The sequence below is a fragment of the Mytilus californianus genome, unplaced genomic scaffold, assembly GCF_021869535.1.
Source record: "Mytilus californianus isolate M0D057914Y unplaced genomic scaffold, xbMytCali1.0.p SCAF_4, whole genome shotgun sequence".
Taxonomy (NCBI): Eukaryota; Metazoa; Mollusca; class Bivalvia; order Mytilida; family Mytilidae; genus Mytilus; species Mytilus californianus.
Window position 1 is genome coordinate 89,891,300 of NW_026262690.1, and position 12,632 is coordinate 89,903,931.

Here is a 12,632-nt window from a genome sequence, read left to right on the forward strand (position 1 = left end):
AGAGTAAAAATCATAGAGTTTCAAATATAACAAGATCAATATGCTATTGTAATGATTTAATACTTTCAATAACTAAGATCAATTTCACATTTAATGGCAAGTAACAAATAACCAACAGCGACAATTGAACATTGATCATGGCAAAGAGAATTTTGGGATTAATAATGCACATTTAATAAACCTTTTCGATAGAGCATTCACTCTAACTTGCACTTTGAAGCAACAAATTATTCATAAACATGAAAGAAAGGGTAGAATCGACGAACGATAAAGAAAACATTTACATTTGAGTTAAAAGCCATGAAGTTTGTTTAGTATAAAAATGTTACATCGATCAGGAAACGAATTTCAGAGCTTCGGTATCGATATGATATTTAGTTTGATGATGATTGATGGTTTTCCATTGCTCTATTCTTATCATCTTTCTCATTTTATGAAGCTTATGAAAAAATTAGAATAACAAAAATACCGAACTCTAAAGGAAATTCAAAACGGAAAGACGAATCCATGACCTATACTTTAACTTATCCCCCATTTTGATAATATGACTTCTTATCCAGTTAGATGTATCTTTCATCAAACGTGGGAAATGCTTTTGTTTGATTTATTTTTCCCATTTGGTGTTTTTTCTTTTGTTTCTATTTTTGCTTTTGTAATTAATTCATTTGTGATAAACAGGGAAATGACTCACCTCATGGAGTATCACAAATGACGAAAATGCTCTCGTTTTCTTAAATAGTAAATATGTTTTATAACAAACTGTGACGATGTTCGATTTTACTTTATTTACTGTATACGATCTATCTTTATAGGAAATAAGATTCATTGATGATAAGTGACCTTGTCTCGTTTTTCATTCATCAGGGGGGGGGGGGGGGGCATCAGTGGCCGAGTGGTCTAAGAAGTTGACTGTCTGGTGAATTTTTATTGTACATATTTGAATATAATTTTATTTTATCAAGAGAAAAGTAGTCGAACTACGGTTTCATTAGCCTGTCAACACTGGGGGTTGTGAGTTCGAATCCCGCACGTGGCAGGTGCGCTCGACTCCAATCTTATTTGACTAGGATTTCAGTTTTCCAAACGAAGGTCAGTAGTTTTCTCCGGGCACTTCAGCTTCTTCCACCAATAAAATCTGACTGCTACGAAATAGCACAATAGTGCTTAAAGTGGCGTTAAACATAAATCAATCATATCAAATCGTGTTACCTTCCGTTTACGTTTTCTACTTTTATCATTTAATACTTTTCGAGACATTTTCTTCATAAATTTGCAAGTTTTACTCCTCAACATAATTTATGAAATAGTTTGTCTTTGCCTTTTATCTTAAGAGCTGTCTATGCCAGGAAACAAATTGCAAATACGAGTGCTTGTGTTTGTGCGATATTGACAGAAAAATATTTGATAATCACAAGGAACAATATAATATTAATATATTTTGATCCATTTGAGCATATAAAATCCAAAAAAAGACGATGCTCCAAAGGGGTTATAGAAATACTAGTAAGAGTACAGACAATGTCTTGGTCAAAATACATAAGGCGACCCCTCCTCCCTTCTACTCTTAAAAAATGCACAAAAGTTACTCAGAGAAAAAAAAATATTGAGCATCAGTATGCCCATCTAAAACTTGGAGCTTCGCTTATCTGTTCAATGCGGAAATGGGAAATTTCTACTTTTAACGAAAAAATCGAGGAAATCTGGAAAATTTTATTTGAATACCTTATTAGGTAAGAAAGATGTCTATGAAAATTTACGTAAAATGATTCTGATATACTTGAAAAAAATGGTAAAAAGCATTGAAGACAATAAAGTCCCAACAGAACCGTCCAAATCCTGTTTACGTGAACCTTACCTGAGGAGTTGTAACCTTTGTTCTTACCTAAGTCTTATGCATTGTCGCTGTATCTTTTATCTTTATTTAACCGCTGTAATCGTAACCATATCCATGTCCTTTGTTTACTATAATTTTTGTTTTACCATTTCCATTACCGCCGTAAGCGTAACCATATCCATGCCCTTTATTTACTATAATTTTTGTTTTACCATTTCCATAACCGTCGTAGCCGTAACCATATCCATGCCCTTTATTTACTATAATTTTTGTTTTACCATTTCCATAACCGTCGTAACCGTAACCATATTCATGACCTTTATTTACTATAATATCTGTGGTTTTACCATTTCCATAACCGTCATAACCGTAACCATATCCATGTCCTCTATTTCCATAACCGCCGTAACCGTAACCATATCCATGCCCTTTGTTTACTATAATATTCGTTGCTTTACCATTTCCATAACCGTCGTAACCGTAACCATATCCATGTCCTTTATTTACTATGATTTTTGTTTTACCACTTCCATAACCGTCGTAACCGTTACCATATCCATGCCCTTTATTTACTATAATTTTTGTTTTACCATTTCCATAACCACCGTAACCGTAACCATATCCATGTCCTTTATTTACTATAATTTTTGTTTTACCACTGCCATAACCGTCGTAACTGTAACCATATCCATGTCCCTTATTTACTATAATTTTTGTTTTACCATTTCCATAACCATCGTAACCGTAACCATATCCATGACCTTTATTTACTATAATATTCGTTGTTTTACCATTTCCATAACCGTCGTAACCGTAACCATATCCATGTCCTTTATTAACTATAATTTTTGTTTTACCATTTCCATAACCGTCATAACCGTAACCATATCCATGTCCTCTATTTCCATTACCGCCGTAACCGTAACCATATCCATGCCCTTTGTTTACTATAATATTCGTTGCTTTACCATTTCCATAACCGTCGTAACCGTAACCATATCCATGTCCTTTATTTACTATAATATGTGTTGTTTTACCATTTCCATAACCGTCGTAACCGTAACCATATCCATGTCCTTTATTTACTATGATTTTTGTTTTACCACTTCCATAACCGTCGTTACCGTAACCATATCCATGTCCTTTATTTACTATAATTTTTGTTTTACCATTTCCATAACCGCCGTAACCGTAACCATATCCATGTCCTTTATTTACTATAATATCTGTTGTTTTACCACTTCCATAACCGTCGTAACCGTAACCATATCCATGCCCTTTATTTACTATAATTTTTGTTTTACCATTTCCATAACCGCCGTAACCGTAACCATATCCATGTCCTTTATTTACTATAATTTTTGTTTTACCACTGCCATAACCGTCGTAACCGTAACCATATCCATGTCCTTTATTTACTATAATTTTTGTTTTACCATTTCCATAACCGCCGTAACCGTAACCATATCCATGTCCTTTATTTACTATAATTTTTGTTTTACCATTTCCATAACCGCCGTAACCGTTACCATATCCATGTCCTTTATTTACTATAATTTTTGTTTTACCATTTCCATAACCGCCGTAACCGTAACCATATCCATGTCCTTTATTTACTATAATTTTTGTTTTACCATTTCCAGAACCGTCGTAACCGTAACCATATCCATGACCTTTATTTACTATAATATCTGTTGTTTTACCATTTCCATAACCGTCATAACCGTAGCCATATCCATGTCCTTTATTTACTATAATTTTTGTTTTACCATTTCCATAACCGCCGTAACCGTAACCATATCCATGTCCTTTATTTACTATAATTTTTGTTTTACCATTTCTATAACCGCCGTGACCGTTACCATATCCATGTCCTTTATTTACTATAATTTTTGTTTTACCATTTCCATAACCGCCGTAACCGTAACCATATCCATGTCCTTTATTTACTATAATTTTTGTTTTACCATTTCCAGAACCGTCGTAACCGTAACCATATCCATGACCTTTATTTACTATAATATCTGTTGTTTTACCATTTCCATAACCGTCATAACCGTAGCCATATCCATGTCCTTTATTTACTATAATTTTTGTTTTACCATTTCCATAACCGCCGTAACCGTAACCATATCCATGTCCTTTATTTACTATAATTTTTGTTTTACCATTTCTATAACCGCCGTAACCGTTACCATATCCATGTCCTTTATTTACTATAATTTTTGTTTTACCATTTCCATAACCGCCGTAACCGTAACCATCTCCATGTCCTTTATTTACTATAATTTTTGTTTTACCATTTCCAGAACCGTCGTAACCGTAACCATATCCATGACCTTTATTTACTATAATATCTGTTGTTTTACCATTTTCATAACCGTCATAACCGTAACCATATCCATGTCCTTTATTTACTATAATTTTTGTTTTACCATTTCCATAACCGTCGTAACCGTAACCATATCCATGACCTTTATTTACTATAATATCTGTTGTTTTACCATTTCCATAACCGTCATAACCGTAACCATATCCATGTCCTCTATTTCCATAACCGCCGTAACCGTTACCATATTCATGCCCTTTGTTTACTATAATATTCGTTGCTTTACCATTTCCATAACCGCCGTAGTCGTAACCATATCCATGACCTTTATTTACTATGATATCTGTTGTTTTACCATTTCCATAACCGTCGTAACCGTAGCCATATCCATGTCCTTTATTTACTATAATTTTTGTTTTACCATTTCCATAACAGTCATAACCATAACCATATCCATGTCCTCTATTTCCATACCCGCCGTAACCGTAACCATATCCATGACCTTTATTTACTATAATATCCGTTGTTTTACCATATCCATAACCGTCGTAACCGTAATCATATCCATGTCCTTTTGCTAAATGAAAGGTATATGTTCCTTATTCTTATTTTTAATTATTGACCTTTACAATTGGTATCAGTTTTGTTTGACTTATGTTAAAATATCAGTCTTATTCACAGGATTGCAATGATTGCTATGCATGTGTGTTAGTTTTTGGGTGTATAACGCCACTTTCATCAACATTGGCTTTATGATTGTCAGTTGATATTGGTGTAGAAAGCTGGAATAAGTGCAGAGAGACACCGACCTTCAACAAGAAAACTGGTAAACGCCATTTTTTAAGAGATGCGTCGGTCTCTGATATCTTTATGTTAAAATGCAGGTAAAGTGTCTTTTCCCCTCCATTTGTCGTTTTACCTTTAATGTTATTCCTCTATTGATATTGTCTTATTTATTAGGTAACATTGAAAGTTTCATCAGTAATGGCCGATGCAAAAATATTTGAAGGTCCAAAATATGATACAACATTAAAAAAGTGATAAACCGAAAGGACTGGAAGTATAACCGAACTCGTACAAGGAATAGGAAATATTTATTCCTTAATTAAAAAAGTATTTTTAATTTTTTTTAACGATAAATTTCAATAAAACAATATCCGTATTGGCATGCCAGTTTTCGCGTATATCTATTATGGTGAGAAGGTTTCCACGCATGAAGTTACGTATGTATATCACATAACGCATCGAAATCGGTTTCATATGTATATATTATAGCATCATTGTCTTTGCTGATGGAATATTATTCCCGAATAAAACCAGTCACCAAGAAGACATTTTGAGAATGACTACTATGGTAGATTAAATCAGGAAGAAAGGGCATCCTTTTTGTCAGCTTATGAGTATGTTTTTTTTTATTACCTTAAGCGAGTTAAGAAGTCTTCTTTAGAAACTCTAATTTGTGAAGTGATAATTCAGCTTTTACTAGTCATATCGCAACAGAACACTATTTCTATTCGTATAATTAGATAACTAGGGAGAAAGGATTACAAGCATAAGATTGCCATTCACCACCATCCTCCCACCAAAAATGTATCTTAAATGCTTCAAAAGGTGTTTCATTGTTTATTTATTATAAAAGTTAATCATTGTTTATTTATTACGATAGTAAATCATTGTTTGTTTATTAAGATTGTAAAAAAGAACCTATCATGGCAACCTCCTAAAATGTTCTGATTTAAAGTATCTTTTCACGCATTTACCTACAGAGGACTTGACGATAGTTGAAAAAAACAATCCACTATTGACATGTAACTATGTTTTCTCTACCAATAAAGTGATCTGCATTGAAATTAGATATTGTATAAAGGAATCGATAACTCAAAACGAATTACGTAAAATCCAAAATTTAAAACAAACATTAGAGACTGATATAAACAAAAAGGACTAAAAGTGAATTAAAACTGAAATTCTCTTTATCACATAATCAAGTATGCTTTAAATATGTATCAATATCATGTCCTGTTTTTGAATATCTTGTCAATTCTAATAACGTTTTACCTGGTCAAAACTGCAATTTGATATATATTTTGGCAATTCTTTGAAATGTTTTTATAAATTGAATAGAAAGGACATTCCAAACCTAAAATTTATACAAACGTACTTTAATTTTTTACAACTACAAATAATTTAATATCTGTATATTCGATATTACACCAAACAAGTATACATTCCATTCTCAATTTTATGTAGTTAACAACATTCTTTCCAAATTGTATTCAACATCAAGGTTTACATTTTGTAAACATTACTAGCATGTTAGTATTAGTTATAGATTTGCTTTCCATAATAATAACGTATAATATCGGTATTCGTGCACGCACGTGTTTAGGGAATAACAGAAATACGCTCTACACAAAAGATTTGGAAGAAAACATATTGATACCATAGCAAAATAAACCCACAAAAAACCAAACAAACAACAGTCCATAAAACACTACATAGAAAACTTATTATGGAGCAACACTACCCCACCAATATCTGCTGTGAAAAAAGTGTTCAAGAATATTAAGCAATTCCTGACATACACTGTGCTAAAATTATCGTTGTTTTAAAAATTCTTTACGAAAGTAGGGATGTAAACTGATGGAAAGTTATAGAATGGTTGTATTATAAGGACGCTCTAGTTGACCAATACATTATTTACAACAACACGTAGTCTGTTCTGCCTTATCTGCGGATGGGAGCAACTTGTCTAAAATGGCGGACTGTTCATTTTTTTTTATTGGTAATTTTGGTGCAGCTAATGGACGATTGTAAAAAATGGCATCTATTAATCAACTATATGACGTAATCTTTGTCAGTTTTTTTACTATACCCTTTTGGTATATTTGCTCCAAAAAACTTTTATTTTTGTTTCCTTTCTTTGGTTTCGAGCGTATCTCATAAGGCTGTTGAACAAAAGTATCATATAGATTTTTTCAATAATTAGAAAACAGTTAAACAAAGAAATACCTGACCTCCTTGATAAAGTCCTGGAATAAAATTACCTGATGTTATTTAAGTAATGAACATGAGAAGAACTTACCCAATGCAATAAGAAGTAAAAGTAAACAATGGTGTTTCAACCGAAGCATTGTTGAATAACAGTAAAGAAAGAAATATGATGATTTACTTATATAGTTTGAGAGGCTCATTAGAAGAATCGGAAAAATAAGCAATTCTCACACTTTTATCAATAAACACATAAGGAAACATGTTTTGTGTAGTATAAAATATACGAATGTAATGTATTATGTAATCAACTTCGATCAAACAGATTTGGAAAATTTTAAAATAGGTAACTTTAATAGGTTGCATAAGATCCTGGAATTCAAATGGATAGCCCACGCTAAATGTTTACAAAGAAAACAAAAGAGAAAAAAGTGTTATTTCTAAAGCATGTTTTCCTTTTTGTATCAGTCTGGTGTGTTAAACATATATAGATTAAATGATTTATGATGTTTACATAAATTGCTGACATGACTAATCTGCAGCTTGTTATTTTCAGCGACATCTTGGATAGGTGGACTTGAGAAGACATTTATGAAAAATACTGGGACATTATTGTCTTAAAATACATTTTGTTTGATAGCTGCCAACAATACAACATCCAACAAAACATCAGTAAAACTTAAACAGTGACGAGATGGACGTTTGCCCATCGTTAAAATCAATAACAAGACCCGACGAAGGCGAATTTGTTTATTGGTGTTTTTGGTTTTTATTTACCTGTATGGCCAAACTCAGTAAAGATTCATCTAAATTCCATATCAATACTAAAATTTTAGCTATTAATAAATTAGAAGATAGATAGATATGTTTTCCTTTAAAGATATGAACACTGACGGTTTTACATCCTGTCGATACTTATATTGTGGCAAGGCATAAAGCCATATTTTTCTCACTATCGTTTGAAGTATTTACACTAAATCCATTGGATGTGTACTGATTGATTTAAGTCTAAGATGTATGATATTTTAATCATTTAATGGGCGTTGAACTAGCTTTTAGTTACTGGGGAGCTCTTTGATAGCAATCTCGAGTCTTTACTCTTTTTGGTAGTTGTTTTTTTATCCTTTATGCCGATACCAGGAATCAAACTCCGACACATTCTATATGTGCCTGTCCGAAGTCAGGAACCTGTAATTAAAGGGTTATCGCTTGGTCGTTGTCTATCATATTTGTTTTTCGTTTTTCGTTTATTGTTTTGTACATTATTCAGTCCTTTGATTTTTTTCGTTTGAATTGTTTTACATTTTGTCGTTGTTTTTACGGTAAGATTTTGCTCATTTCTAAAGGCCGTACGGAGACATATAGTTCTTTACATCTACTTCATTTGCTCTTTTGTGGATAGGTGTTTTATTGTCCATCAAATCACATCTTATTTTATGTTGACAGAGAAACACGCAGGAACAAGGCTATAAAATAAATAGTTACAATAGATAACTAATTATAATCATGACAACATAATAGCAAGTGTTAAATTATTTCGTAGTCTTTATAGATGTTTACTATTTATTGAGTACGTGCTATACACGACAGTCTTTATAGAGGCTTACTATTGAGAACGTGCTATATATGACAGTCTTTATAGAGGTTTATTATTTATGGCAGATCTTCAGTAGTTTATTTTAAAGTTACTCATAACCCAAGAGGTATCATACGTTTATTCACTAGACTCGGGCCTATTCAGTTGGACATAAATGGTATACGCTAATCTATAGCAGAAGACAATTTATTCTGAGCCTACGATTGTCTCAATAGTTTTATTGTGTTTTGGGGTGCACTTTCATAGATTTATGGCTGGTGGACATGAAAGTCAAGGATTTTTCAAACATTTACTTAACAGTATTAGAATTAATTTAGACTCAAAGAGTATTTTTCATACCTCTAGGCATAGATGTCTTGATGCATCGTTTTTTGAATTGCTTTTCAGCGCTCAACATTTGAGCATGCAATTTGTCAAGTACTTCCAACGAATTTGTAACACTCCAACACGTTTAACCCCGCCGCATTTTTGCATCTGTCCCAAGTCAGGAACCCCTGGCCTTTCTCTTTTTTTGTGTGTTTTTATTTTTGGTTCATTTATATGTTTCGGAGTATACTTTGGCTTTCATTTCCACTGAACTAGTATGCATAATTGTATAGGGGCTAGCCGAAGCACGCCTCCGGATGCGGGATTTTCTCTCTGCGTTAAAGACCCATTGGTGGCCTTGGGCTGTTTTTGCTCTTTGATCGGTTTGTTGTCTCTGTGACACATTCCCCGTTTCCATTCTCAATTTTAACTTTGTTTTTTTTACCTTCCAACTGATTTGAGTCGTATACACAGAAATCAATTCCATACATTTGAATATGATACAAGCTCAATTACAACTATAAATGTAGTTAAATTAAATCGATTCCAGTCATTCTTTCTGTTTAATATATGGAATTCTGAGATATTTGTCGTAGCTCCCGTCCTAGTTTATGACATCACAGAATGCGACTCATCACCGGGGTTTTGCTTTTAACCAAACTCTGAAACAGCGGTGAAGTTCCTTTGCTACACTATTACTATAAAGTTAAAGTCAACGTAGCGTAGCAAGGAGGATGTTACCACTGTTTCGGAGTTTGGCTTTCAACAACTCGATAGAACCGGAACGGCTTTTCCAACAAAGCATCAAAGTTCAGCCTCCGATTTATTTTTTTTTACAGTTGTCTGCTTTTTTCTTTTGTCATTCTATTGAATGTCGAAATAAAAAATAACACTTTTTGAGTTTGATGTTTTTTTAAAAAAAATTTTAATTTACATTCATCAGCAACGCTCAAAGCAGAGGATATATAAATACTTGAACACGTGAAAAACTATATGTCCTCAAGGAACCTATCTTTACCTATCTTTACTTGAGGGAGTTACAATCTTAGTTTCTTAATAATTTGACTTATGATGTTTTATTGTCATTTTCGTATCTTATAACTTTTTTTAACTGACATCAGTTTACCATCTTTACATAAAGTACGGAACAAATAGATGATAGACAAGGGAATTTTAATCGTGTTTACTTTGTAAAAGTATCTGTTGAAAAAATAACGACAAAATATACTTCGGCCAAAGTGATTACTGATATAGATATTAATGATTTTAAATAGAATATATATTTGTTATTTGAGTAAATCATTAAAAAATTTGACGAAACTCGTTTTCGGTCATGTAAATCATTTTTGTTTTTAACTTTTTGTGCACTAACAAGGAGCGCTGTGTAACCCTAAAAAGCAACTGTCAAAATATTTTTGTCATGACCGCTTTTGTTTGTTTGAATTTGTCAATACAGTGGGATATATAGTGAACGAAAACAAAAGAAAATCCATTCATCTTATTATGGAGTCGAGAAAGCCAATAATAAAACAATGCCGGTGACGATACTGATCAAAAGTTATTTCCAAATAATAATTGTTTGTTCTAAATAAATTAATTGTCAAACTGTGTTATTAGAATAAAACATGCAAATACACGATGTTTAATGTTCAGTATTTATCGAGATAATTGCATTACAAGCTTGTTCAACTGAGATTTAAAAACTACAAATCTTTGCTACATATTAATAACAAAAAATTGGAAAAAATCATGAACATGCAAAATCTAAAGATCTTTCGAGTCACCAATTTTCGGAGTGTTCCAAAAAGTCCTTAGCATGTTACAAGTTCCCAAAGTAAATTTATTTTTTCACACCAAAGTTATCGAGCACACCGGTTTGATCTTGTTACATGTACATTCAGTAGAGAAATATTGTCTTTTTGTGAATATAAAGATTCAAAAGTCTGTGTGTGCAGGTTAAGAAATTATAGATATATATTTTTATAAAGTAGATATCTTTCTACTCTTTTTATACAATTTTAAGAAAAGGTCGTCTCGATTTTTGTACATGTATTTGCGGTCTTCTCGATCTATTCAAATTCAATTTTTACATCGAGATAAGGTCCGTTTGAATTTGCTAAGTAACTAAATTTCAAAAGTGCCAATCTTTGCTGCATATCAATCGATTCCTTTGGGATTTTTTTTCCTGACTTTCTCTGATCTAGCTGTATATATATATTGATAATTAGCATGTTCCAGAAAGGTATACAGCCAGTAGAAAAAAAATGAAGTCGGTACTCCAGGAATTTATTTGCATAGCAACATTTTAAATCAATTTTACATCAAGCTTCTACAGCCTGCTGTACTCGTCGTTTGCTACTTAAGAAGGGAAATGATAAAATTGAAAGGAAGTTTTGTTTTTATTTCAACTTATTTAAATTTTTACTTTTTACCAGAACGTTTTCTCATGAATCCATAATTGATAACGTCCAAGCTAAAATGAGACAAACATTGAGAAGATCTAGTTTTCAATATTTACAGGGGAGGTAATATTTTGTCACTAGATTTCCCACTGAATATATATCCAACATGTTATGTGTTGTTTACGTCTCTTATGAATCAGGCGATACAAATTATCAATATCCATAGAACCTTCTCTGATTTTACTTATTTCATTCATGCAGATCTGTTTGACTGCGACTAATTACCTGGGAACAATTGAATCCTTGAAATTGATTATTACACGAAACTTACTAGAAACACGTTTTTCTATGTGTTCTTTAAATAAGGTGTAAGCAATATTAAATTTTCCGTTGCATCTAATGAGTTTTAAACTAAAGATTCTTAAACTTCAAATCAAACAATGGTTTAATCTCAATCCCACTGTTTGGTCATACTGTTTATGGCATTCGATAAGTTATTGTTTTATATATATTTTTGACAGCCAAGGTTCCTCAAGATGATGTTCAACGGAGGCCGAGCTAAGTTTGCTGTTAATATAAAACTCAAGTTGAGCAAAATGTCATTTATTCAAAATTGATCATTAATTGAGAATGATATATTAACAATATCAATTGTAGCAATTAAATGACAATGCCATTAAAAAAGCAAAGGTGGGGTTTAGAAAATGCCCCAACCAGTATATCATACATTACAGTAACAAATAGTAAAATACTACTACAAATACAATAAAAATAATCTTGTGAAGCATCACACATCCAGTATCTCAAGATGATAAAATAATAACAGTAAAAAATAATGATTAAAACTGTAATTAAAATTGGGTGAAAGATCCAAGTTCATGCAATCATCTGATCTTAATTGTCCCTCCCAATAACTGGCTAATCCACTTCCTTATTTGACCATAGCATACATTGGCCTCACTCGGGAGAGGTTTCTACACTCATGGTGTACAATACTGTCCTAGACCCCAGATGACTAATCCCCAGATAAAATTACTACACAGTAGTTATAACTTAATCCTCAATGATTATCAGAACTTGCAGACAAAAATATTTTTATTTCCAATACATTTATTCATGTATGATAATTATAATAATAACTATAAATCAATTCAAGAACAATGTACAATTTAG

The 12,632-nt window shown here is 32.2% G+C and overlaps 1 protein-coding gene across 5 annotated transcripts in view; it reads right to left on the reverse strand.

Annotated features, from left to right (window-relative positions):
- Positions 1-12,632, reverse strand: part of LOC127698793 (fibroin heavy chain-like) — a 108,085-nt gene that overhangs the window by 62,595 nt on the left and 32,858 nt on the right. For all 5 annotated transcript variants that reach the window (XM_052202463.1, XM_052202466.1, XM_052202465.1 and 2 more), the window contains 2 exons: positions 4,309-4,488; positions 1,883-4,173 (listed from right to left, as the gene is read on the reverse strand). In XM_052202463.1, the coding sequence (XP_052058423.1) occupies positions 1,922-4,173; positions 4,309-4,488 (2,432 nt within the window). In that variant the 3' untranslated portion in view covers positions 1,883-1,921. The remainder of the gene's footprint in view (positions 1-1,882; positions 4,174-4,308; positions 4,489-12,632) is intronic.